Here is a 27,914-nt window from a genome sequence, read left to right as displayed (position 1 = left end):
TATAACATTACAAATTCCAAAAAAATTGAAATACTACAACTTATATGAGGTCGGACGTATTCTTATAAGGCACGAGCATTAGTTGAAGATTTTCAATCAGTGAACACTTCTTTCACTCATGAAAAAAAAACATATTTCAGCTTTTTAATCCTTTGATCTTTATTTTTTTATATATCTATTAGTTATCCATCTTAATATTTTTATGAAAGAAAAAGAATATATATTTTTCTCAAATATCCCTCGCACATAGATAGTTCATTTCAGGCGCAACGCGCGTGCTAATTTGCTAGTATGTATAATTATTATCACTAAGCAAGTTTTCAAAATAGTTGGTGTGCATGCACAGGGACTAGGGGTGGGAAATGGGCCGGGTCGGGCTAGCCCATCCCTAAATATTTAAAGTCTTTCAGTTATTAGGGTCGGGCCAGCCCGACCCTAAAGTCCCTATAGGGTCGAGTCGGGCCGGGTCATAAGTCTAAATCTCAAATCCTGAGCCTTTTTTAAAAGTTTTAGGGTCGAGCCGGGCTGGGCCTATATATTTTCTCCTTTTTACTGCATCAATTTTAAAACTCATTTATATTATAAAAAAAATTCAAAGATTTGCAAACTCAAAGTCCCACCACTTTGAAATATGAATAACAACAAATCTAGTAATAATTCTTGATAAGTCCAACAATTTAGAATGTATATCTACAATCTAATAAACTGAAGTACATAAAAACTCATACTTATATTTCAAAATTACAGTTAAAATGCACAAGACACATTTTGGAAGGAGTTTTCACTGATATAATTAAATCCGTTATTTCTTGTACTCAAATCTCACCAAAATTACATTTGACATTGAATAACACAAAGACAAATAAGAGTTTGGAATGAGTTTTTATTGACGTCATTTTTTTTTTATTAAGCTAGTGCCCAGTGCTCATTATTGTTCTTGGCGACTAGGTTAGATGGGGAGTTGTGAGGTGTACGTGAGTTGTGAGATAGAAACAATTAGGTTTACAAGTTTTTATGATATAAGACAAGTTATTATAAGTACCCATACAGTAAGTGATAAATTACAAAGGACAGTGTTATTTTAATTGAAAATATGTAACAATGAGTTGGATAGTTATAGTATGTGTATTTTATAGTGAAATTATAACTAGGGATTAGTGAGAGCTTGGTTAGGGTCGGGCCTATGTTTCAGAATCTTAGCCCTGACCCTGTCTTAGAAGGCATTAGGGATGGGTCGGCTCTGCCCTAAACTCTGTGAGGGCTTAGGGTCGAGTCGGTCAGGGCCAGGTTAGGGCCAAATTCCCACCCCGTCGGGGACTACACTCTAGTACTATACTATAATGTTTGAGGTTGTCTTTGTTAAGTGTAATATATTAGTAAAATTTATATATCAAAATCATAATAATCGGTTATAGTTTTGGTTCGGATGTCCACGGGTTTTTAACTATTCGGTTCTAATGGTTCCGGTTCTTTATCGGTTCAGTTCATGAAGACCAACTTTTTATGGATCTAACATTTTAAGACCCAAAACCACTCTAAACGGTTTCAGTTCTGATTTGGTTTCGGGTAATCAGATACCATGCACACAACACACACGTACACCTAGGGGTGGAACTCGGGAGGGTTGGGTCGGGTTGAGGCACAACCCGAGTCCAACTTGAGTTTCAAATGTTTCAGCCCGAGCCCAGGACCAAGTCCTAGTCGGTCCTTGAATTTTCAGCCCAAGCCCTAGCCCGACCAATTCGGATTGGGTCGGGTTGGTCAAACTTCCCGAGTTTTTTTGGAATTAGAAGGTAAAAAACACCAAAATTGAAATATTCTAAGAAAATAAAAGAGATTTAATTGTTTTAAAGAAATTGATTACATTATTCTCTCTAAAATAGAGATTCTCAATCTTATTTTTTACAAGAATAGAAGGATTAAAAGATATACATATATACTAGCTTGTAGACCCGTGTATACGCACCGACTCTTTTGAAAAAATTTAGATTTATTTTAGAAAATTGGGACTACTGTTTTATTCGCTAACCCGTTTTAATTTTTCTAACAAATTGTTTTAAATAAAGTTTTAATTAAATTTTAAAAACCCGTCTTGTCAATTGGGAGAAAGATCATGTTTTAATAAGAGAATAATTTCCGTTTTAATTAGATATGTTAGATTTTCTCTTTTCAATATGAGATGAATTCCCATTTTAATAGGAGAATGATTCCCGCTTTAATTAGAAGTGTTAGAATTATAATTAACAATAAAATATTATCGTTTTTCAAATAGGAGAGAAATTCCCGTTTTAATAGGAGATGACGTGGAATTTTAATATATAGTTGCTAACTCGTTTTAATTTTCTAACAAATTGTTTTAATTAAGTTTTAAAAACCTGTTTTTTTTTTTTTTTTTTTTTTTTTTTTAATTGGGAGAGATCGTGTTTTAATAGGAGAATAATTCTCGTTTTAATTAGATATGTGTCACACCCCAAATTTCCAGACAATATTTAAAACAATTATATTCAATCATCTGGAAACCCGGGGTGAAACAAAACCCTGTTATCAAACACAATATAAAAAACTGAAATCAAAATAAAACTAAAAGGAACAACTTTCCATCACATTATTAAACTACAAATAAACTAACCAACTCTATTACATCTATCTCAAAACAAAACCGTACACTTCATAAAAACTTAAACCAGAAGACTCCAAGAGCAACTCCAAATCACGTGTCCTCATCCATTGCACTCCACCATCTATGTTTCCAAGAACACATTCACGTTGTAAAACAAAGCAAATATGGGTCAGCAAATTGAATTTACTGATACGAGTAATACTAAAAATATAAAATAGTATAGCAGTATGTTCAATCTTTCAAATCAAGAAATATATTAATACAATCATTTCAATTTGGAAGACAAGTTAGTTCCGTATTCTCAAAACGGCATGCAGTTTCTTTCCAAGTAAAATTTCAACCCCCAATATACATTTCCAAAAAATCTCAGATAACAGTATTCATCATGCTCACTTTCCAAAATAATTCACAATATAATTTCCACTTACATTCAACTTATTACATAAACATATAATAACTTATTTAAATATAAGTTTGATACACTTTACCTTTAAGCCAGCACGTCGTCTTAGGGTAGAACAACGTCTCTGCATAAAAAGTTAATAAGTCCTACCCTCCTGCAAAACAAAGTTAGATTTCCCAAACGTAATTATTTATAGTATAAATCTATTTCACTCTCACTGCAACCATCATGGGTATATATAATCTGGCATAATATATCGCCAATCATATCCAACAACTTGCTCATACTTAAAGCCAATATTTTTCTTAAAAACTACTTATCTACTAATGAGAACGAGGAACTATATCACAACTAGGGAGTACACTCATCCCTCGTGAGTATCAACTCACACAAACCACGTATACGTTTCCTTGTAAAAAATCATGTACATCATAATACATAAATATTCATATGCAATAACTCAGTCACATGTAAAATCAATATTTTACTTCAATATCACTCATCTACTTATGAGAACGAGGAAAAAGTCACAACCAGGGAGTACATTCATCCCTCGTGAGTATCAACTCACAAAAACCACATAAATATTTCTCATAAGAAATCATAGACATCATATGCAATAACTCCATCACACGTAAAATCAATATTTTTACTTTACTTATTAATTATCTTCTTGACTCATTTATTCAAAGACACATCCCAACCTTTAGTTCCTACTCCAAGATTTGCACTATACACATTTGTCAAATCACACATATCCGTGTGCCTCACTCACACCGAGTACCACTACAAGACATATGCCCCAAGCGGGATATCGCCTCCAGGAAACATGCTTTCATCTTGTAAACTTGTAACTTGTGAGTCACAACCATCTCTGGGCTTTCCATACACATAATCACAAAGCCTCCTCTGAGCATAACAAAATATTAGGTCATTCATGGCACATTCAATGAATACCTTGGGTCCCCATTCCCGCCACATTCAAGGAATACCCATCATAATACCCATCATAAGGAATACCCATCATAATATTGTGTCATTCATGGCACATGGCACATTCAATGAATACCTTGGGTCATTTCCACACATTCACGGAATATCTATTATAATACTAACAGTCATTCATTGGCACATTCAATAAATACCTTGGGTCATTCCACATTCAAGAAATACCCACCTACATTCAGTACATTCAAGGAATACAGCCCAACCCAAGAAGGCTTAATGCCTTAGTTTTTCTCTTAGTTTCTTTCACATGACATCATTAGTCATCATTAGTCATAAATATTTCTTTTCATCAAAGAGGCGTGGAGAGATCTAAAGATGTGGGCGACACATTAAATTTTCACCAGACACTTTTACACCGAATTTTAACACTCAAGAGTTCTCATTTATTATAATATTTTTATTACAAAACAAACATCGCCTCAAACAATAATTCATTACTAAAGATTCCAAACACAATAACGAATAAACTCACCTCATTATCAATTATATAAATCTTAGATATCAAAAAGTTCAATTAGGAATAACGCATTAGTTAAATGTCTTGTGAATACATTTTAAACAACCACAATTACGTACACAATTAAGTACTAACATTGTACACATATAGTTATCACAAAAACTAATATATAATATAGTGTAGTGTAGTGGTTACGCTTTTGCTCAAAGCTGGCTACGTATCCAAATCTTTCAAGATTGGAATCAAGCCTTCGTAGTTCTTATCAGCCACATAGTCAATGCTATAGTTTTTCCTACATTCATCCAAATGACATTTAACTTAATTATTTATAAACTAAGGTATGTAGATATACTTTTTCAGGTAGAACTCGAAGTCCCAACCTCAGCCCATCTAGAAGAAAACTTAGGTTGAAAACGGTAAAAATCCTAATTTTCAGCAAACTAGATTTTTGACGGACTGTCTTCCGAATGACACAACTCTTTTCACAGGTATCCAAACACATCGAGGCTTTTTGTGTTGAAAAGCTAACACACAGAACTTACTTTCTCATGTTTTACAAAAATACTCAATCTCATTATAAATGTGCTAAAACTAGGCTCGAACACAGTGCGCAGAAACTGATTTCTGACGCACTGTTTTCTGCCAGTCAAACTTCCAAACACCATAATTAATTCTACAGGCCTCGGAATATGACGAGGCCAATTGAGTTAGAAAGAAGACTTATAAAACTCACCTTTTTATGTTTTACAAAAACTCTAACTCTCCCCCTAGCTTTATGCAATTTGTGATCAAACCCTATGTAGAAAACCGTTTTATGACGAATAGAATTTCTGACGCATAGAATTGTCGAGGTCATATCTTTTCCGTCACTCATCCAAATTAATTGAGGCTCATTGCGTCGGATAAAAGACTCTCTAAGGTTTTATTAGGTTTTGGTTTCCCACAAATCTACAAAGTATAGTGTCCTATACACTTCCTACAATGCAACATATCCAGAATATGTGCACAAACAATTATCATATATTGAAGTCAGTTTTCATAATCTTAAACACGAGTATGAACTCGGGTCAAAGTATGAGGTTATACCTCTGTAAGTCTAGATTCTAATGGTTTTGGAATCAACACAAAAGAGTAAATATTTTATTTTATATGATTTTATTACTTCAGACTGCTCAATTTCAGTCCCAGTTTCTGCGTCAGACTTCAACTTAAATTTCAGTATGCAAAACGACTAGATATGAAATTTTACAAAACACGAAAGTTGTAGATATGCGTGTCTACAGTAGACAGGCATTGGATTCATATCAAAAAGATCAAAAACGAATTTTCTATGCTTAAATTACTAAGAACAGTTCTGAAATTCTGAAAATCAAAACCCTATAACATAAACCCAATGACTTCACATCAATCAAAACAGTTGCAGGCCTATACAATACTACCAATCAATCAATAAACACATGGTTTACTCACTACCGTATACAAGTACTCCTAAACACAACAATACCTATATAGCAAAGCTAAACTTTTAGTGCCAATAACTCAATATACCGAAAGTCTCTGATTAAACAAATAATTTCGATCTCAAAGTTCTATATCATTATAGATAATTAAATACGCAACTAATCTAAACCACAGTAATAAATCAATTATATGAAAATAAGGTTTAGACTACTCACCCGAAATTGAATTTCCAAAAGAATATCCATATATGCTTCTTTTTCTCCAATCCCTTTTCTTCTTCTTCCCCTTCTTTTTATTTCTTTCAATCAAAAATATTCTTTTTAATGGAGGCTAGGGTTTTGTTTTTGAATAATGAGATTTTTACAGAGAAAATTCGCAGGTATTGTTAATTCAATGTTTTAAGTATATTTAAGTTAACCTATGGGTCTCAAATGGGTCTAAAAACACCCAAGGTCCATACCTATATCAATGGGTACATTTTAACAATATTTTCAACCCCAAAAATGATTCTAAAATACCCACACAAGTTCTAACAAACAATTCAAGTAAAAACAATTTTTGAAAAATCAACAACCAAACAAATTCTAGACCAAGCTAGACTTCATAATATAATAATTATTTTCAATTCAAATAATGTAATCTATGTTGTTTAAAAATTGGGGTTGTTAAAATATGTTAGATTTTTCCTTTTCAATAGGGGAGGAATTTCCATTTTAATAGGAGAATGATTTCCGCTTTAATTAGAAGTGCTAGAGTTTGTTTTAATAGGAGAGGAATTCCCGTTTTAAAAAAGGATTCCCATTTTTCAAATAGGAGAGAAATTCCCGTTTTAATAGGAGATGACTTGGAATTTTAATAGAGCTCGAAAAATACCCTTGTGGGAGCTTTAATATTAAGACTAGTTTGTAGGCCCGTGCATACGCACCAGCTCTTTTGAAAACATTTATATTTTTTTTAGAAAATTGGGACTACCGTTTTAGTCGCTAACCCGTTTTACTTTTCTAACAAATTGTTTTAAATTAAGTTTTAAAAACCCATTTTTTCAATTAGGAGAGAGATTCTGTTTTAATAGGACAATGATTCCTGTTTTAATTAGATACGCTAGATTTTCGCTTAATTTTCAATAGGGGAGGAATTCTCATTTTAATAGGAGAATGATTCCCGCTTTAATTAAAAGTGTTATAATTTTTTTTAATATGAGAAGAATTCTCGTTATAATAGAAGAGAAATTCCTGTTTTTCAAATAGGAGAGAAATTCTCGTTTTAATAGGAGATGACGTGAAATTTTAATAGAACTCAAAAAATGCCCATTGTGAGAGCTTTAATATTAAGACTAGCTTATAAGCCCGTGCATACGCACCGGTTCTTTTGAAAACATTTATATTTTTTTTAGAAAATTGGGACTACCGTTTTAATCGCTAACCCGTTTTAATTTTATAACAAATTGTTTTAAATTAAGTTTTAAAAACCCATTTTTTTCAATTGGGAGAGAGATTCTGTTTTAATAAGAGAATGATTCCCATTTTAATTAGATACATTAGATTTTCGCTTAATTTTCAATAGGGGAGGAATTCTCATTTTAATAGAAGAAGAATTCCCTATTTAATTAAAAGTGTTAGAATTTGATTTAATAGGAGAAAAATTCTCGTTATAATAGAAGATAAATTCCCGTTTTTCAAATAGGAGAGAAATTCCCATTTTAATAGGATGCCCACGGGTTTTTAACTATTCGGTTCTAACGGTTCCGATTCTTTATCGGTTTGGTTCATAAAGACCAACTTTTTATGGATCTAACATTTTAAGACCCAAAACCACTCTAAACAGTTTCGGTTCCGATTTGGTTTCGAATAATCGGATACCATGCACACAACACACACGCACAGATTTGAGAATGAGATAAATGAAATTGTATGTCCGCCATACTTCTCAAGTTATCTTCCTTATGGTCCATCTTTCAAACATACGCCCATGGTTTTTCTATTACATGGTCCATCTTTCAACACACACCACGTCATACATATGAGGTCCAACCAACTACAATTATTTTGAACTTATTAGACTATGTTTTATATGGAAAATCCTACGTTTCTATAAGTGTGGACATCCATATCTAGTAGTTTCTATTATCATGTTTTAGGTTAGTATAAATATGTAACTTTAGGTAGAGAACTCAACTCAACTCAATCACTCTAATCCTAATCAATCTCTCTCTCTCTCTCAATCAATCAATATATATTATTTTCCATTGTTCTTCTTATTGGTTTCTCTCAATATATCAATGTCACAACTCTCCTAGCATCACCACTAACATGCAATTTAACATGGTATCAGAGCGTCAGGTTAAAATCAAAGTTTCGTGGTATGTTAGGAGAGGAATCCATCATAAAAAATCAATATCAATATCAAAATCAATTTTTTTTCAATTTTCAATTTTTAGAATTCAAGTCAAGTTTCAATCTTTCTCACAAGAAGAAGTTTTTCTATCTTGATTCAAGTTTCAATTTTTCTCTGGATGGTACTGTTCATCGTAACTGTTCACGGATACTGTTCATCGTCATGTTCAAGGCACTTTTCAAATTTCGCAATCTCTCGTCTCATTATTCTCCATGGTTCGAAGTCAGTATTCAAGTTCCACAATCTCTCTGACTCCGTAATCTCTTTGTTTCGAAATCAGTATATAAGGCTTGCCCGCGCTCAAGATGAGCCTTCGTCAAGGCGCGTGCGCTTCTCTCTCGTATTCTATTGTTCGCATTATAGAGCCGATGAGCCCCGCACTCAAGATGAGAGCCGTCAAAGCGGCGCGTGCCCTTTTCTCTGTATCACACACTCGCTATAGGCGCACCTGCGCTCAAGATTGCCTTTGTCAAGGCGCGCTCAATTTAGTCTTGTTTTGTTGCCCGCTCCGATTTAGTCGCCCTTGCCTAAATATATCAGGGTTTGAATCCCTTTAATATCATGGTTCTGAGTTCTATGGTATTTCACCGGCTTTTTGTTTTCGCCTTCTTATTGAGGAGCTTCTCATATGCTGTTGTCGTTGATGGTTCAACTTTTCAGGTTCTAATTCCTTTTATGCCGCAATGATGCCAGGTACTCAGCATTCATCTCTCAGGTTGCAATCATATCATCACTGCCCTATTCAGATTCATCTCTCCGGTTCTGCGATCACATTATCATTGCCCTATTGATTCATCTCGAGGTTGCTACATCAAAGACCTTTGCACCATTCAAATTTAGTTTTCGAGGTTAGGCCATTGTCTACGAAGCGGTTTCACTTTCCAGAACGTTTTGTCTCAACAGTTGTTTGAGTTCTTCAACTAAAAACTGTTCTATGCGAAATGGGAAACTATATTCTTATATTTTCTTTCTGTCATTCAAACTGTTATTTGCAATTATGCGGCATTCCAGCTTGAGGGGGAGTATTAGAATATGTCAATATTAAAATATGTTTTATATGGAAAGTCTCACGTTTCTATAAATGTGGACATCCATATCTAGTAGTTTTTATTATCATGTTATAGGTTAGTATAAATATATAACTATGGGTAGATAACTCAACTCAACTCAATCACTCTAACCCTAATCAATCTCTCTCTCTCTCTCAATCAATCTATACAATATATCAATATATCAATATTACAACTCTCCTAACATCACCACTAATATACAATTTAACAGAACTTGTTTATATATTTTTACAGAATTGTTCGAGAAAAGTGAATACTCAGAAACCTTTGGATGTACGCCTCTTGCATCGATTATAGTGGTTCCAGAACGTTTTCTTGAAACTATAAGTAAGAGAGGCAGCTTCATTTGTATAAGTGTCATTCCGGAGAGCCAGCTTCAATAACATTCCAGTCCATATCAAAATCAATAACAGGGAATCTCCTAACAGGGAAAATCTCCAGTGGAATTGTTTTCTGGGTTGGGACCCTCGTAGGTGATTTGGTAGTATGGTGAAGCCACACGATTAACTCAAGTATACAAGCTTCAGTCTTCTCTTTATCTGCATAATGGAGTGTCTCTATCTTAATTAGTTCAGTTTGTCCAGCCGCCTTTCGGTTTACCTCAGACCTGAAAACAAGTAAAACCAGCTCTTTTAACCTGAAAATTTTCTGATATTCAAAGAATCACGATTAAACATATATTAACTAATTAATGACTTACACTGTATTTGCCCACTCTCCAACCCAACCGAAACTATGATGTGCTCTGGTTCATAACAAAAAAAAAATCAACAGTAGCACAAAAAGTGAATGTACTCGATGAATTTTAAGGAAAAATAAGTATCATATCCAATGGTATGTTTCACTGCTAGAGAATTATCACTGGAAAAATACTTTTGCTGAAAAAATGACACTTGAAATTAAACTTTCATGGTTTTCACAATATTTTCCAACAAAACATGCTATGATCAATCAAACACACTTTAAAATAGGTAAATACAATAAATGAGAAAAAAAAAACAAGATTAATGGTTGGGTCTTTTTACTTGGTTGTGTTTGTAGCAATTGGGACAAGCCACTGCAAAGTTTTCTCCATTTCTGCTTTAATTTGTGTAACAGTTAGCTGCGAGTAAACAAATTGAGAGGGTCATTATACAGTAAGTAGATTAAATATGTGGAAGTGCTTATCAACAGTCTCAATTCCCTCACTAAATCAATAAGTCCTCACAGTATTTGAAATGTGCAGCTGGATTGGTGTATACCTCTTCCTTGACCTCGAATGACTGTAATTTGGAACGTAAAGCTGACTTCACACTGGGGGGTAACCCTTGGTATAATGTATCCCTCGTATTTGGAGGCACAGAACTTGATCGAGATACCTGACCACACCAAGAAGTTCTCCATTCAAAAGTTTGCCCACATGAATTAGCAAAATATCACTTCTGACGAGAGTATATGTTCCGCCCCCCACAAATGTGGCCAATAAAAGCCCAATTCAATACAAACCCACGCTCAGAGCCCATACTCAGAGCTTATCTACAATAAATCCCATGCTCAGAACCCAAAAAGCCCATGCTCAAAGCCATGCTCAGACTCAATTTATAGCCTACCTACCCACATAACGCAAAGTCTATTCAATTAAACACGTGTCTTGAACATTTGCGAGGAAGTTGTTTGACCGAATCAATCAACTTCCACAACTTCGTCCACATTCAAAATTCACTTCCATCAACTTCCATTCATAAAATGTTAATGCCAAGTCAACAAACACTTTTTTTTTTTTTTTTTTTTAAGTATACTGCAGATATTAAGACCATATTCAGAATTAACTTTTTTAGTTTTTTTAGAAGATCAGGCTTGTGAAATGGTAGGAACAAATATTTTACTGTAAAAAGCAATTGTGAACTCACAAGTGTGTCAATTTGAGTAATTATGTTTGCGTAATGCAATGCAAGACCAGCAGGTCCCAACCTTTGATGATTGTTTTGAGATCCTTTTAATGGTTTCTTAGTGTCTGCAAGGACGGCAAGGAGAAAGCATCATGAGATTTAATCAATAAGAAAATTGACTCCAGAGCCACATAAATTGGAGTCCCACACTTCAACTAAAAGTTTTGAATAAATACCAGCACTGCCAAATGCATCATGAATCTCTAGATGTAAGAAGTAAACAGCGTCAACAAGCTTCTCCATGACCTGCAGTATATGTGATATTACAATTATTATTTACAGGGTCAAATAGACATAAAAACATTCATTATGTGCTCTAAGTCAGCATAATAAGATACAAGATAAAGATGGAGAAAGAACTAAGAAAACTGCACAATTAAACTTTCTGAAATGCACAAAATAGCAACAGATAAAACTATCCCTAAGAAACTGAATCCTTGACCAATAATTTTCTGCGAATTGATATGAAAATATATGGTAATTTACCTCTTCCAAAATCTTGCACCAGAGTGACTTTTTCTTCAAACTTCTAGCATGCTTCCTTTGACTTTTTAATTCTGCCCTTAAGATGGCAAGGTCGTCTCCTACAAGTCAGAGTAAACCAAGTCAACTATCCTCATGTATAGATAATGAAGTAATAACAATGATGAACGACAAAGTTCATTAGATTATATATTTGAGAAAGATACATGATAATGTATTCTACTGCGCTCACAACTTGGTTACATTTCAAATCTCTGCTGGAATGGACTAAGATCACAAGAAGATATCTTGATGATAGGTTCAAAACAATCATATCTTACTTCCCACTCAATACACCATAATTCTTAAGTTGAGAACCCTAGTTTGGTTGTTTTGCAAGGGTGCCCGAGCACCTTATTGCCCTCTAGAGGCAGCCAAACCACAGGTATCAAGGAGAACACTTTTAACAGCATTGTCTCATATCAACTTTTCTTTTCATTGGCTATATTGTCTCAATAGCTTTATGGTCAACTGTCAATCAATTTACCTCTTTGGGCAGCGCTCGAGTTATCCTCTTCCTGAAGTTTTCGATGATAATCTTGTTCAAATCTGTCCAGAGCATGCAACTCATGGTACAATTCCTGTAAAGAAACACAAACTTTTCTTTGCTTCATGAATTCTTGAAACAACGTTCAAACAACTACAAGGCTGTACATCATAATTACAAAAACTACAATATGATTTCCAGCAAAGTGAAAATAAAGACCACTTGCTGTCTTGCTCATACTCAGAGCCTAGTTTGAGATTGCTCTTCCTTGGTTCCTCTACTTCTACTTTTATTACGTGTTTGTACCCTTCCCACCCCACCCTTGAATTTTGTGTGTGTCAAGGAACTGAAGGAAGAACCTGAAATAAGCTGAATTAAATCTTTTAACCACTACAGATGTTTACAGCAGGAAGCAAAACACACATGACAGTATAATCTGTATTAAAAGGGGTGCTGATATGCATCAGACAAACAAGTGCATTACATGACTTTTTAAAATAAGATTACTGTTGCTATATGAAGAAAAAATAAATCACGTTTAACGTAATAAGTGTGCGCCTTCCTACACTAGTCATTCACAGTTAACTCACAGCTGTATATTGGGCCATGGTCATCAGTTGCTGCATCACTGTTTCTGCTTCTTCCTTCAGTTGCTTTTGGGTGACAACTTCTTTACCCATCCTAAAAAAGAATAAGAAAACATTGATGACAAAGGCATGAAAAATGCATTTACTGGTAAGAAACAATAAAAGTTAAAGTACGATAGTATCCATTCATATTACTTCTCAAAATAAGAATGCAAGTTGTGCCACTGAGGATCTTTGCACCGGTTCCCAAAACGGACAACTTCACCTGAAAATATTTTCAACTCTTCCCTGTTTATATGTAATAGAAAGAAGAAATGGAATCTTTTAGAAGAGGGTATGGAAATAATTATGCAACTAGACTCGCACACAAAAGGAATAGAATAAAATGAAAATTTTCTAATACACACCTCTTGTCAGCAGCAGCAATCCTTAGGAGATCTTTCCTATCTTTCGATACTAAGTATTGAACTCCTTCTGATGGAAGCACCACTTCTTTCAAATGTTCTATGTTCTCCTTTGAAAGTGATTGCATAAGAGTAGCACCTTTAACAATTGTGTTGGCAACCTCAAAAGCCAATATCGATATTATGTTTCCTTTTGTTGTCGCTTCTGGGATAAATCCAGTACTGAGGTTGCCAAGAGTGAGCTTCCATCCTTTCTGAGAGCCTCCAGTTTTCGGCCGGCTCCAACTGGGTATAAACGACGAGAGAGAGAACCCGGATTTGTGGCCTGGCGCGTTGGAGACGACAGATTCATCATCTAATAGGAAAATGTTGAACACGAGATTTATATTTATTACATCTAAAGTCTTTTATCAGGGCGCAACTTGGAATAGGGTTTGGCCCTGTATTTCGGTAAACAATAATAACAGAAATTTCACCTCCAGGTGGGCAACTCCCTTTTGCTTCACAACTTTTGGGCAGGGACTGCTGCCTGGTGGAATTAAAGACCTTTTCACCATCTATAGAGCCTTTTACATTAACTGCAGAGCCCTTGAGAGGTTGCCTCACGGTATGGCTTGAACCGTACTCCTCATGGGTTGAGCCCTCTTCTATCGTAGCTAGCCGTTTAAAGAAAGAATGCGGCTTGCCAGCTACAGGAGTGAATTTGTACTTTTCATCAAAGGCGGGTGAGACTATGGGGGGTACATTACGAGTTCCCAAGCTGCTTTCACCAGAAAAATAACCGTTGTAAGGAATGTTAGAGTTTGGCACTGTACTTGCATAAACAATAACAGAATTTTCGACCTTTTCACCATCTATAGAGCCTTTTACATTAACTGCAGAGCCCTTGAGAGGTTGCCTCATGGTATGGCTTGAACCGTACTCCTCATGGGTTGAGCCCTCTTCTATCGTAGCTAGCCGTTTAAAGAAAGAATGCGGCTTGCCAGCTACAGGAGTGAATTTGTACTTTTCATCAAAGGCGGGTGAGACTATGGGGGGTACATTACGAGTTCCCAAACTGCTTTCACCAGAAAAATAACTGTTGTAAGGAATGTTAGAGTTTGGCACTGTACTTGCATAAACAATAACAGAATTTTCGACCCCAGCAGGACAACTCTCTTCCACTGATTTAAAAGTTGAATTTGATTCCGGTTCTTTACTACTTGTGGGCGGCTGTCTTGTAGGAATAACGACCTCTTCATCATCTACAGAACTTATTACTTCAATTGTAGTGTCCTTAAGAGGTTGTCTCACTGTTAGGCTTGAAGTGTATTCCTTATGTGTAGTATCCTCTTCATCCAGGCTGAAAATATAACGATTAGTTGAAGTCTTACATAAAAACAAAAACAAATAGTTGCTGTTTATTAATTCATGTAGTGAGCAACTGAGCACCGGAGAGAAGTGGGGAGTGGTGTGTGTGTGTGTGTGTGTGTGTTCATGCGTGTGTTTTGGTTGTGTTAGAGTTCTAGGAGGAAATTGACCCTGCCAGGGGAGGAACCAGGATTTCAAGGGGGCTAATCAAGAAAAAAAAAATTGAAAGGAAGAAGTCACTGTATCACACAGCATACATAACATCAAAAGAGGATATTAGCTATTATTATCTATAGTATTTTTTTTTCCTTAAGAAAGTTAGGGAGGGGGGAGTACAGCCCCTGTTAGCCCTGCTGTAGGTCCGCCCATGGACCCTGCAAGAGCAAGGATGTGAGGTTTTCCCAAATAAAGAGCACCCGACGCACCCATAGAAGAAAAACTTTGTAAGTACCTGATTGTACCTTTTATCATATGCAGGTAAGACTACGGGGGGTAAACTGCGAGTTCTTGTGGAACTGCCGCTTATGCTGCTATCACCAGATGAAGAGTCATAATACGGAAACGGATTTATACGTGGTGGACGAGGTTGTATCTCACCTTCGAGCATCTTCACCACAGTACTCATGGAAGGTCTGTCTTGGGGATAGATGTGAGCACACGTTAAAGCGACCATAGATAATCTCTTTGCTTTTTCTTTATCCTTCTCCATAATGCCACACTCGATAAGAACTTCATCCAACTGTTTGTTCTCAAAATACTCCCAAAATTTTCCTGGAAACCAATCTTCAGCATCATTATTCTTCTTCCTCCTCAAGATTTCAAATAACATCATGCCAAAGCTATAAACATCACATTTATATGTTATTAGCTTTGATCCCAAACACACCTCAGGGGCAGCATATCCCTCTGTTCCTCTGAATCTGCTCTGTGCAACTTGACTAACGTTAATTTTACAAAGCTTAGCCAATCCAAAATCTGTAACTTTAGGAGAAAGAGACGAGTCAAGTAACACATTAGCAGCTTTTATGTCGTGGTGGATAATTATCGGGTTGCAATTCTCGTGCAAGTAAGAGATCCCCTTGGCTGTTTCAATTGCAATATCATATAGCTCCACCCACTCTAGACGAAGGTGGTTCTCATACAAAACCCTATCCAATGATCCATTCTCCATGTACTCATAAACAAGTGCTTTTATATCGGCATCAAAACAAAACCCATATAGTTTAATCAGATTTCGATGGTAAGTTCTGCCCATTGTACTCACTTCCGCTATAAATTGTAGCTTTGTTATGTCATGCCTCTGGATTACATCTGGCATGTTGGTTTTCAGTACTTTAACAACAATTTGGGTACCATCAGGAAACACACCTTTGTATACATTTCCAAACGCACCATGGCCTACTTTATTAGTGAAACCTGATGTAAAGCTCTTAAGCTGCTGGTGTGTAAATAGTTGTGGTTTCTCTTTTGCTAGTTCACTCACTATCTTATTGATTAATTCCAAGTTGTCATCTTTATCTTCTACTCTACTCAAATTTGCCATTCAAAATTAACATTCATCCAAGGACTAAATCACGTACCTGCATGGAATGACAAGTTTCACGATCATGTCTGCTTATAACTTGTTCTTCTCTCTGCTTTGCACATGACTGCTAACCAGTGGGGAGTGAGCAATCAGACAGAAACCAACCCCCTACAAAAAATCTGCTGAAGCTGAATTTAAAGTATACTGGTAAGCAGTGGGGGAGTGAACGGAGAGGGAGGAGTGGAGATTGAGAGTGCGTGGAGAGGGAGAGAGATGAAGATGAAGTGAAGAGAAGAGAAGAGATGAGTACAGACAAACCACCAACCAAACACATTTTTACATTTTTACAAAAAAAAAAAAAAACTTGATGATTAAACAAACTCATTATTGTAATTATGATATTTCTAAATTTTAGATTTGGTTAATTTTTTTACATATGATCTTCCAATTACTTTAACCAAAATTCTATAGCAACACACACTTTTGAACCGAATGAGTGAACAAACTGATGTGGCACTCATCAGGCAGGGTGAGTGTGTATTTCTCCAAGAAATATTGCAAATCAAAGTCTCTCTGCTTGCCACGTCAGTGTGTTCACAAATTTCGGTTCATTTTTTGTGTTGCTGTAGAAAGACTCTTATTTTAAACATTGTCACAAAAATTTATTCAAATCCGAAATTTGTAACTTCATTAAATGTAGTCAACAAATTAAATTAAAAAATTTGGCTAATTGTGAACAGTCCATTTTCACCATTTTTATATATACTATATTAGCAAATTTATAAAATTTGATTATTTGTAGTAATGTTTATAATAGTTAGGAGATCATATATATGAAAAATTAGCCAAACCTAAAACTTAGAAATATCGACTCTTTTTTCGGTTTGTTTTTTAAACTTCAGATAGGATGTTTCATTCGTCCGGCACGTTTTTTCAATTTTTACATTCAGACGGAATCTAACATCCAGTCCGAAATTATTTAAATATTTGTGACTTGCATTGGAAATGCTATTAAGATTTATTGATATATGATGAAATGTTGCTTTTGCTACTTATATCATTTTGCACTAGTACAATCACCAAATGCTTCGCTTCAGATTTCTTTGTCCATATTTAAAGTGGGGATTTTGAAATATCAAATATTAAAACTGAAATTGAAGGTTAGAAGTTAAAAAAAAAAAATAGGAGGGAAGAAGATGAGTTCGGGGCTGAATTAACAACTTCTCTCTTTTGATTTGTTTAGATTTTGTTGCCAAATTAAAATATTTCGACAGCTATTTACGGTAACAGAATAAGACTACGCTGTTAATCTCACATTATGTAATCTCAATCACAAAGAAAATCTAACAGAAAGTTGCCTCGGCCCATCACGATTGACTTCAAAGTTACTGTGTTAACGCCTACAACACCATTCGGATTTTGAGGACATCCCCAATTACTCAGGTAAATTTATGCTTTATGCATTTGTGGAACTTGAGAAGAGATATAATTTCAAACTTTCATTATATATTTGAAATTTTAGTCCACACAAAATTTGTTATACACCAATTAAATCATATATGATTTTCAATATTTGGGACAGCTACTCTTGTTTACTATAACAAAGGTATTTCTGGTATTAATAGAAAATAAAAGAGAAGAATAGGAAATAATACAGTATCAACCAAACGGTATTTCGAAAAAACAGATCAATCCTCACATTTTTCTACTGGTGGCTTATATTTCTGTATGCTTGCTCGACTACCCAACGAGTACAGAATAGAGCAAACTGAACATATCTTTCATATAAAATACTAAAAACCAAAACCCCGTGAAAATTGGCTTCCAAGGATTTGATGCCAGAAAGAAACTAACTCTCCTCAAGACTAGAAACCAAAATTGTACTGTTGGATTGGAGCATCTTGGTTAAGGCCCTTTTACCCAAGTTGCTTCAGGGGTTCTGCTAGCCAGTTCTGAATCTCAATGTCCTAAAAATGAACATAAAACATATCATAAAGTTAATAACTGAGTATCGATAATTTCAGTTTGCATTGAAACAAGAAACCAAAAAAAAAAATCTATTTCCTCTGCAACAATATATAATCACAATCGTACAGAAAAATACTACAAATAATCAAATACTATTGAAGAAGAAAAAAGCTAAAGCATTACCAGGGTCCTTACTTCTAATATTATGAAAAATAATTTAAGCTCCACTGCCACCAAGAGAAGGAAGGGCAGTTACTTTGCCAACAGCAATTGTTTTACCTGCCCAAAAAAAAAGATTGGTAACAGTCAGAACAAATATGATTGGAATAAACTGATGGACATGGTTAGTTCTACAACCTTCGCTCCGAAGAGTAAACCTCCCAAGCTGTGGAAAATCAGAGAACTTCTCAATACATATTATATTATTCACCTGCAAAGCACATAACCAAAATCAAATTAATTAGCATTTATAACTCACTAACTGCGCCTTCTAAGAATTCAAGTAAAGCTATTTGGGTAGACCTGAACGCGACACACAACAACAGCCCCATTCTTCACAAAAAGAACCTTCTTTTTCATAGGTTTTTTTGTCTTTTGATCAATCTGCTGTAGCAGAGCAACAATCTCGCATTCCTCAACAGCAGAATGAATGTGTAACACTGCATTGTAACCAGCAGTAAAAATTGCCTGGAACATTAAAAAATCTAATTATTAATTTGCATCGGAGACTATATATGACTATATGAGAGGCAATTTAGACAGAACAAAGCACAAAGAACTATAAAGTGAATTCCCATTTGATGTTTCTAAAGGTATACATTGTCAAGCAATTCGAGAATTTGCAACTGAGCATCAAACTCGGTGACTGCAGCTATTGGCTTAACTGCAAGAGAAAATAAGTAACAAAATATATGTCAATAGAAACATCAAGAAAGCTGCAGACTTTAGCAAGTTCTCACAATAGTTCCAAGGGACAACATAAATGCTTCTAGTATATCAGAAAAATATGTTATCGACTGCAGTCAATCCACAACGATAACATGTTGGTTGTAGGCTGTTTTTCTCTATTACACTATTTAGTTCAAAAATCTTCATCTAGTAACAGAGAATAGTCATCTAACTACTTTTTGAGAGAAGGGGGAGTTAGAGTGTGTTTTGGGAAGGCAGATTTCACTCCCCTTAATTCCAATTATGCCCTTATGGTTCAATAAGTAATACATTTATGTTAAGGGTGCTTGTGTAATTTCCTGGCAGCATTGAGGACAATTTTTAGTAATTATAATTTCTTAAATTTAAGATTTGCAACCTTCTACTACTTCAATGACATATGTTTTGCTAGAGGGCCCACAATATATCACTTTAAGTATTTATTGTGTCAAAAAACCGAAATGTAAAAGAAAATTTCGCGCATAACTTTTTCTTACGCAATATTTTCAATTAAATAGAGGCACCACAGTTGATAATAGTCATTGTTGTTGGACCATCAACCCCAGGCTTGAACCTCCACCCCAGTGTTATTTGTTTTCTAATTTTTCCATTAGAGTTACTAAAACAAAGCAAAATTTGTCATTGAGGATTGACCTTTGGGCTCAACACCACCATTCCATTCCCACGTGACAGAAAAATTATAGAGAAACTCATCTTCATTTTAAAACTCTGCATTGTAAAACCCCACTTTTAAAGGTAAGATACCATTTTTTCTCCTCTAAGCAGACCTTGAAAAGGCTGATGTTGCCCTCTATTTTAAGGGCCTACATTGGTGATACCCTACTATATTGAACTCATCAAGCAAAGAACTTACTAATACTCGACAGAACAAAGCCAGATAATATGTCCTCTTCCTCAATCCCAGACAATTTCACACGCACATTTTCTCCTGGGCCTGCTCTGCTTACTCTATTTTCATCACATTGAATACCAACCACTTTCACATGGGCCTGCAAACAAACAAATACAATCTTCTAGCATTACAAACTGAGTCAGGAGAAAGTTAAGTATAATGGGCTCAATTATGAGGTAAGACCTTGTTGGGCATGACTAACAAGCTATCACCCTCAGAGATGGTACCAGATTCTATCTTTCCCATTACAACAGTTCCCATGTCTTTAAATTTGTCAATGATTGGCATCCTGCATTTAAAATAATCATTATTGATGAATAAAATAAATTATACATAAACTATGACATGTAAATTATTTTGAAGGAAAAGAATGTTAACGGAAATTCACATAAAAATACTCAGATTGCAATCAACATAGACTTCTTCCACAAGGATTTCACCACACGGCAATTACTGTTTCTCCAGAACATTAAAGAGGTAACAATAAACCAAACTTCTGGGCACATGCAACAATTTGATACTTCAAGGTACTGACCTAGAGGATGTGATGTAAATGCGCCAAACTCATTTAACAAAATGTCGATACCAAAGAAAATAACGACTCTTGAGATCACCCGCAGACAATTTGCCCACCTTGATAGCAGTTATTGTTGTTCATTAGTGTTCTTTATTCTGTAATAATCTATATGTTTCCATCTAATGGCCCATTTTTGTAACGGTTTATGTAAACTTCCTCTCTATTAATATGTTGGGCCTTACCCAATTAGATCAAGATTCTTTTCTCTTTCGCGAAGGAACCGCAGAAAAGCCGGCTAAATAGGGGTGAATGTTGTCCAAGGAGCTTAGAGAGAAATGTTGATAGACCGAATCCCCCCCCCCCAAAAAAAAACTCATGGGAAATGATTAGGGTGGGACAGTAAAAGCTGCTAGAGTGAATCATGCCATCATAAAAAATAAAATAAAAATAAAAATCTTTAGTGATGTATATTAGAGATAAATCCCTGTATAAAGGTGCTAGTTGGAGTATGCAAGTACAACTATTTTTTATTTGTTCTCTGTCAAGGCGGGCACATAAAATAGATGATATGGACACTTTTATTAGATGTATAAGACACATGTGGGCTGCCAGTAATAGTAAACAAATGTTTAGGAACACAACCCAAATATACATACTATATAGGCCATGTATATACTTAGACGAAATCATAGTATCATAGGTAAATAAATCATAGTATCTACCATCATACCCAACTAGTATCTACTTTTTTTACATTGTTTGAGGTAACACTCCAATGACATACTATGTTCTTTTCACGGTTCCTGAGGAGTGAGAACTCACCCTCTGAATCAACATTTCACCCTTAAATGCCTTAATAACTATTTCTATCCCTTAATACCTATTTCTATATCAATGCAATACTGAAGAATGTAGTCGGTTCGACCAACCCTGATGCATCAAAACCAGCTAAAATGTTGTACCTGACTGATCCATTAGGATCTCGTGGAGGAACTTCTATGGAATCTAGGGCTTCAAAGAGGCATGGACCCGTCCACCATGGGCATATGCTCTTTTCCATTCTTGTTTTTAAGTTGGAGCCAACCAGACCAGATATAGGGAGGAACAGAACATCTGCATAAAATACAAAGAATCAACATCCGTCCTAATAAATACTGCTAATCCAAACTGAATAAAAGAAATAAACATAACAAATAACTTTATATTTGTTCTCACAGAAGCACATAGAATGTCAAGAAACTGTGTCTTGTGTTAATATTATGAGCAAGTTTATCAAATAAACATAGACCCACAAATGATAGTGAAGTTCAGAAAATATTAGATAATATCAACCAATAAAACGTTTCACAATCCTTTGTGGAGAAAATCCTTAAACATGAGCCAAATGATATACAAAGTCTGATATGAGTTTTACCCTAGTTCTACAAATAAGCACCTACTGAAAGAGTTTCTGGTCATTATATTGCTTTTTATTTGTTGAGCTATGAAATTACGTTTCGTTTGGAATAACTATTGGTAAAATTCAATTCAATTCATCTAAAGCGCCAACTGACAAGCTCTAGATCCATCCAGTATTCTTATATGATCGGCTGACAGGTATCCATAGTTATTGAAGCAAGCCACCATAATATAGAGATGGAAACTTGAGCAATGGAGGACACATTACCTTTCTTCAAGTTGTAACCTGAAGATTTTAGAAAAGGGATCATCTTTGATTCGATTTCACTGTACCTGGAAAAGCATACAGACAGGTAAAAAAGACAGAAAACTATAGTCTTTACGTTGACATTTCATTTGCACCACCAGAGAATTGCACAAAAAGCAATCATCAGGAAACTCACCTTTCTTTAGACCATCCTACAGTCGGATCATCCATTTTATTAACAACAACGACCAACTTAGACACGCCCAATGTTTTGGCAAGTTGAACATGTTCACGTGTTTGTCCACCCTTCTCATAACCTGTTTCAAATTCCCCTTTCCGGGCAGATATTACCTAAACATCCCACAAAACCAGATCAGGGACATAGTCGACCAATTATTTTCAAGAACCAGACTCCAAAACCAAATGCTTACCAGAACCCCAATGTCTGCCTGAGATGCCCCACTGATCATGTTAGGAACGTAATTTTTGTGGCCCTGGATTATAAAATAAAACACATAAAAAATAATATAGAATATAGGAGCTTATAAACCATAGTATTTGCCTTTCAAGCTGAGTTAATTATACACCAAAATCCAAAATAGAATTAGTTTCTAACAGTTTCATTGTTCTTTAGAGTTCTTGAGTTAATATTATTTTATATTAATTTGCTGTCAACTGTTTGACACATGCCTTACGAGGCTAGTCTTGTTTATCCACAGAGAGAAGAAAAAAATAAAAAGAATGTTCTCTAAAAAAACTCTCATTCACAATAAGAAAAGCAATGGGTACACTCTGAAAGCAAAATTTATCATTTGTGATGGGGAAAGTTACCGGGGCATCCAAAATCGTAAACCTTGTGCTATCTGTCTCAAAATGCGCTCTGCCAACCTCTACAGTCTTTCCCTGAAATAAGTAACAATCTACAATTAAAATAGCATTAACTTCTTAACCAAGAACTAAACAGTATATGCCATGATCATACAGTTAACTGTACAGCCTGTACTCATATGCTAGCTTATAACCTAAAAGTAACCACTGTTAGAACTTCAAGATTTAATTATAATTTAATAACAGACCAGTAAAAAGACTTCATCCGGTCTCACGCCTAGCTGCTATAATGCCTCTTTCTCGAATTACAGTGGGACCAGCAGTATTATCATATATCTCCTCACTAGCCGATCACACTCGAGACTAAACCCTTCATCTTCTTTGTATGTTCACAACCTATTGCAATTCGAAACTATCAACAATCTGACCAAACGTGTTTGTCTACAATTTTCTTGATCACACAGGCCGGGTACATATTAGCTAGTGGACTTTGTTTCCATTGAGGTTTTAATATACAGGCCAACTGACTAGAATTCTTTCTGTGTCAACCGGTCAACACAACGTTTTTTGATGTGCCAGGGACAATGGTACTTAGATTACTAATTTACTACCAACTTACTATAAACATGAAAGATCAAAAACTGAAGTAAAATACACGTGTATAATGCATAGAGATCGGTCAACGTTTATTTTATGATTCATTATCCTGTATCGCATGACGTATGGTGCATCAAAGTGTTGATAAAGTGGCAATGTACATTGGCAACCTTACTATGACCACTACCATTAGTTATTAGGATCTTTATCAATCAAAAAATGCAACTAAAACCAAGAAGAATCTAAAGATAGCATAGAAATGAGTAAAAAAATCAAAAGCACCTTTGCACGCTCCTCTTCATTGGTATCCATGATATATGCCATGTACCTAATAGAAGATAATTAGCCAATTTCAGTACAGCGGGCTCATTTTTTGGATAACAATATTGTATGTAGGCATAGTTATCAGAATTGCAATAGTAACAACAACAAACTTGAATATTACCAATACACAACATACAAACTTCCATAAATCCTTACCAACTCTCACGGCTCTTTTCCTTAGCTTCTTTCTCATATTTCTGAATGGTGCGGTCATCCACCTGACCGCTGAGAAATAGTATCTGCCCTCCAGTGGTAGATTTCCCAGCATCTGTAACCACATACAACATCCTTGTGAATCGAAAAGGGCAAACCAACCACAAAGCAAAAGATGGATTCTACTTGCTCATAATACTGATTAGAGAAAAGCACAACAGAAGAAAAGGACGTTCATAATATTGACAACAGTCAACCAACAAGCCGACTATCACATTTAAGGAACTATCAAGATTTAAACAAATCAAAACGCATTCCAATTATGTCAACAAAAAGATGCTCAGACAGAAACCAAGATAAATAACATACCGACATGACCGATGAACACAACATTCAGATGCCTCTTCTTTTCTTCCTCCTTTTCAACCTCCGCAACTACCTTCTCTTTTCCTGAATTTTCAATATACATCATGACATCTCAAAATAAACAATACAAATGCAGTTAATAAACAAGTTTTTTTTTAAAAGAATTTCAGACCTTTTGGCACTACATGTACTGGAATAGATTCCTCTTTGGCCTCCTCTTTGATATCTGGAATCACAAAAATAAAATAAATGGATAAAATAGTTTATTACAAACAGTTACACATTTAAATGTTAAACAATTTCAATCATTATCTATGTTGGTAACGTAAGTTCTACATACTATTGCAGACCTAAAGGATGACACTCGTTCACCCGGGAAGGAAAGTTCATGTAGTTATATATATGTCATATGATATGACATATATATAACCTCTGTTGCATGGGTACGCCCTAATTTCCTCTGTATCACGTACCCGTGTCCTGTGGACACTGGTACGGACACGGACACGGACACCCGGACACAAGCAAAACAGACCCTAATTCTCAGATCTCGCGGTGTCCAAATCATCGTACCCGTGTCCAAACCAGACACTCCGTCCCGTACCCATGCAACACAGTTCATATGTGAACTTTTCAACAAAAATATTTGTAGAAATAAACTTACAATAAATACAACATATGACGCTTCTCGTATGTTTGCAAAGGCATATAAATAGTCAATAGTAAAATCTAAACTGACCTTCTTCCATTGTATCCGGTTGTTCGACTTCAACTTCAACCGGCTTCACTTCATCCATAGAACCCACACCATTACTTTGTTCTACATAAATCAAATTCAATCAAAATAAAACATATATAAAAACCAATAAACAAGTGAGTTGTAAAACAAGTACCTCCTGAATCCAGCTCCAAAGATCGAATTCCAGATTGAATCTCTGCCTCTATATCTAAACCAACCAAACAACCAACTCTCAATACAAAACTAAAAATTTCAATTGAAATCAAACAAATCTAGTTCCGATATATGAAAAAATCAATTCAATAACCGAAATTTTAATCATGGATGATAGATCAATTTGCTTACCCATTGTTTTAGTAGAAAAACAAAAGTGAATCTTTCTAGGGTTTTGCTGCTAACTAGGGTTTTGCTGTCACAGATAGAGAAGAGCAAAAAGAGATGAGGGAAAAAAAATGAGTGCGAAAAAAAATATATCTCGCACAAATAGAGAGAGAATGAATGTTTTTCTATGATTTTTATATGTGGGTTTTGGTTTAGATCCGGCCCATTGTTTATGTCGGCTTCTTTTTTTAAGCAGACTTTGGGCTTTTTGTTTATTCAGGCTTTGCTTTCTTACCCATATAAATGTCTCTTTTTGCCGAATTTCCCCCGATGCGAAAATCCGAAAAAAATTGGAAGTTGGATATAACTGCCGCCAATTTATCAAAAAAAAATTTCATTCACTATCCACTTGATTAGATCGGAGGGTGTAATAACAACAATGATATGAAAAAGAGGCCAATCCAGAATTCGATAGATGGGAGTCAAGACCATTTGAATTTAATACAAAAAAAGATTGAAGGCTATTGGTGGTTCTGGGTTCTTTTTACCGTTTTTCTTGGATCACTTGTTTGAATGAAAATGGGTTTTCTCGAAAATAAGTGCGTATTGTTGTTGGTACATTGGTGTTGTGGACATGGTTTTCTCCCCAATGAACATTGCAGTATGATATTCAAAAATAATTGGGTAAAGAGGGAAAGTTGAGAATCCGAAAAAAGATGTTGGCTAGCAAAAAAAATTTGGAAAAATTCGAAAAGGTTAATCCGATCGAAGTCACCCTACCCATATAAATAGGCCCAATAAATAATAAGCCCTGCGGACTATTTTCAATTTTTTTTTTTTTTTCATTGGCATGGGCGTAAAATTACATCTTTGAAAAAACTAGATTCCCGAGGAGGGTGGAAAAACATAGAGATGGGTTTGTGGGTGGGGAGCGAGAGATTTGACTCTATTTTTATCCACAAATTCAAAACAATTCAATTTTATAATTCAATTTTATAAGTATTTATTGTAATTTACTGCTTTGTGATTGAATTAGTCTCCACCCATATAATATAAGGTTGTGTTTGGTTCGTTGAAAATCAATTCCAAATTGAAATTAGATTATTTGATTTGTGTTTTTTGAATTGGTTTTTCAATAAACTGGATTATGTTTGTCTGGTTATAAATGGGAAAATTTATTTTTAGTTGAGTTTAGCTCGGGAGCACCGGATCAAGGCTTATGAAACATGTGAAGCATTCAATCAAAACTAGCTATCTTCACATCTCTCCTCCTCTCTCTCCTAGCGTCGGGTGGCCAAAGTTAGAAAACAACTTCTTTTTTTTTAAAGTGGAGGTTGCTTTCCTCCTTTTCAACCCATTTAAAAAATCCATTTTCCAATTTTTCATTTTCCAGGTTAAACCAAACAGTTGAAAATTTTAATTTCCATGAAAACATTTTCTTTTCCTCACTTTTCCTTAAACCAAACACAGTTTAAGTGTAACCAATTTTTTTTTATTTATTTATTTTTTTTTCCGATAATCTTACCAATAAGTGTGCAAGAATGAATGACTGACATTTTGAAAAGAAAATACTTTGATAAAGCTCTCTATCTGATCAAAATGTTGGCATGCAACACACTAGTTTCTATCCTTTAGACTTTGTAGTGGATGGACCAATATAATATGGTTGAGAGCAAGTTTAGTGGGGGTGCATGGTTATATGGGTTGAAGGAGCCAATAGCCATAGTTTGGGATTTCAGAATTATTGGAATTTTGGTAATCTGAAAACCAAAATTCACAATATTTCAACTCATATAATATTTTGATTTCGATTAATTTTGAAATTATTAATATTTCGACTTTATATTGTTTATTTATTTATTTTTTTTGAAAAACCAAAATATCCGGTGAAATTCCGATATCCCAGTCTGAATCGTGAACACTGCATATAGGCATATCCGCATATAGCACTCTAAAATCCCAAAATCAATGTGCTTGTTATGTGGGGCCTTAATTTGATTACCCAGTTAAATCTGAGACCTCCTGTAGGCATGTAGCAGCTGTTTTATATGCTAATCAAGGTAACGTAGAACGCAATATTTAATGTATTAAAATGCACATTTCCTATGGGAACCTTCCCGCACATATGAAACTCTGAACTATTGTATTATCAGGATTACTTTTGCATCGAAAAAAAATGATCAGGATTACTAGGAGAATGATATGTTTTAACTTTAGGTGATTTCAGTCTTTCACTCTTTTGCTACAGAAATGACAAACATTGTGATTCGCAAATGTGTAACTTTCATTTCATCATCATGGATTCATCATTCATGGTTGAAGATTTTTTTTGGTTGGGGAATAGTCCTGCATTAAAAATCATCCAAAAATCACAAACTTGAACTTACAGTGGTCAGTACT

At 35.0% G+C, this 27,914-nt stretch overlaps 3 protein-coding genes across 7 annotated transcripts in view; all 3 read right to left on the bottom strand.

Annotated features, from left to right (window-relative positions):
- Nucleotides 1-16,433, bottom strand: part of LOC147500966 (protein PSK SIMULATOR 1-like) — a 28,521-nt gene extending 12,088 nt beyond the window's left edge. Inside the window, exon 1 of the mRNA XM_086605991.1 lies at nt 16,272-16,433. Coding sequence (XP_086462117.1) covers nt 16,272-16,300 — 29 coding nt within the window. The 5' untranslated portion in view covers nt 16,301-16,433. The remainder of the gene's footprint in view (nt 1-16,271) is intronic.
- On the bottom strand, nt 9,497-16,277 carry LOC147500967 (protein PSK SIMULATOR 1-like). 5 transcript variants are annotated; one of them, XM_086605983.1, is made up of 13 exons: nt 15,153-16,277; nt 13,818-14,683; nt 13,345-13,696; nt 13,133-13,225; nt 12,941-13,031; nt 12,351-12,444; nt 11,828-11,925; nt 11,518-11,587; nt 11,303-11,406; nt 10,655-10,771; nt 10,439-10,515; nt 10,114-10,158; nt 9,497-10,020 (listed from the first exon to the last, which is right to left on the bottom strand). In XM_086605983.1, the coding sequence occupies exons 1-13, from the start codon at nt 16,232-16,234 to the stop codon at nt 9,771-9,773; spliced, it is 3,339 nt and encodes a 1,112-aa protein (XP_086462109.1). In that variant the 5' UTR covers nt 16,235-16,277; the 3' UTR covers nt 9,497-9,770. The 5 variants fall into 5 exon arrangements, with proteins under 5 accessions (XP_086462109.1, XP_086462110.1, XP_086462114.1 ...); XM_086605984.1 differs by having other exon boundaries at nt 13,345-13,666; XM_086605988.1 differs by having other exon boundaries at nt 15,143-15,294.
- A 1,374-nt stretch (nt 16,434-17,807) lies between the features above and the next one.
- On the bottom strand, nt 17,808-26,536 carry LOC147500965 (Translation elongation factor EF1A/initiation factor IF2gamma family protein). Its single transcript, XM_086605982.1, has 20 exons — nt 26,290-26,536; nt 25,539-25,804; nt 25,348-25,401; nt 25,194-25,274; nt 24,627-24,680; nt 24,458-24,538; nt 24,092-24,203; nt 23,894-23,939; nt 23,018-23,089; nt 22,618-22,680; nt 22,383-22,537; nt 22,208-22,272; nt 21,504-21,654; nt 20,208-20,313; nt 19,986-20,121; nt 19,003-19,067; nt 18,707-18,871; nt 18,542-18,614; nt 18,368-18,463; nt 17,808-18,183 (listed from the first exon to the last, which is right to left on the bottom strand). Exons 2-19 carry the CDS (start codon nt 25,540-25,542, stop codon nt 18,402-18,404), a joined length of 1,545 nt encoding a protein of 514 aa, XP_086462108.1. The 5' UTR covers nt 25,543-25,804; nt 26,290-26,536; the 3' UTR covers nt 17,808-18,183; nt 18,368-18,401.
- Between the last annotated feature and the right edge of the window lie 1,378 nt (nt 26,537-27,914).

This window comes from Coptis chinensis, chromosome 4, assembly GCF_015680905.1.
Source record: "Coptis chinensis isolate HL-2020 chromosome 4, ASM1568090v1, whole genome shotgun sequence".
In the NCBI taxonomy this organism is placed as follows: Eukaryota; Viridiplantae; Streptophyta; class Magnoliopsida; order Ranunculales; family Ranunculaceae; genus Coptis; species Coptis chinensis.
This window is presented reverse-complemented; position numbering and strand designations above follow the sequence as displayed.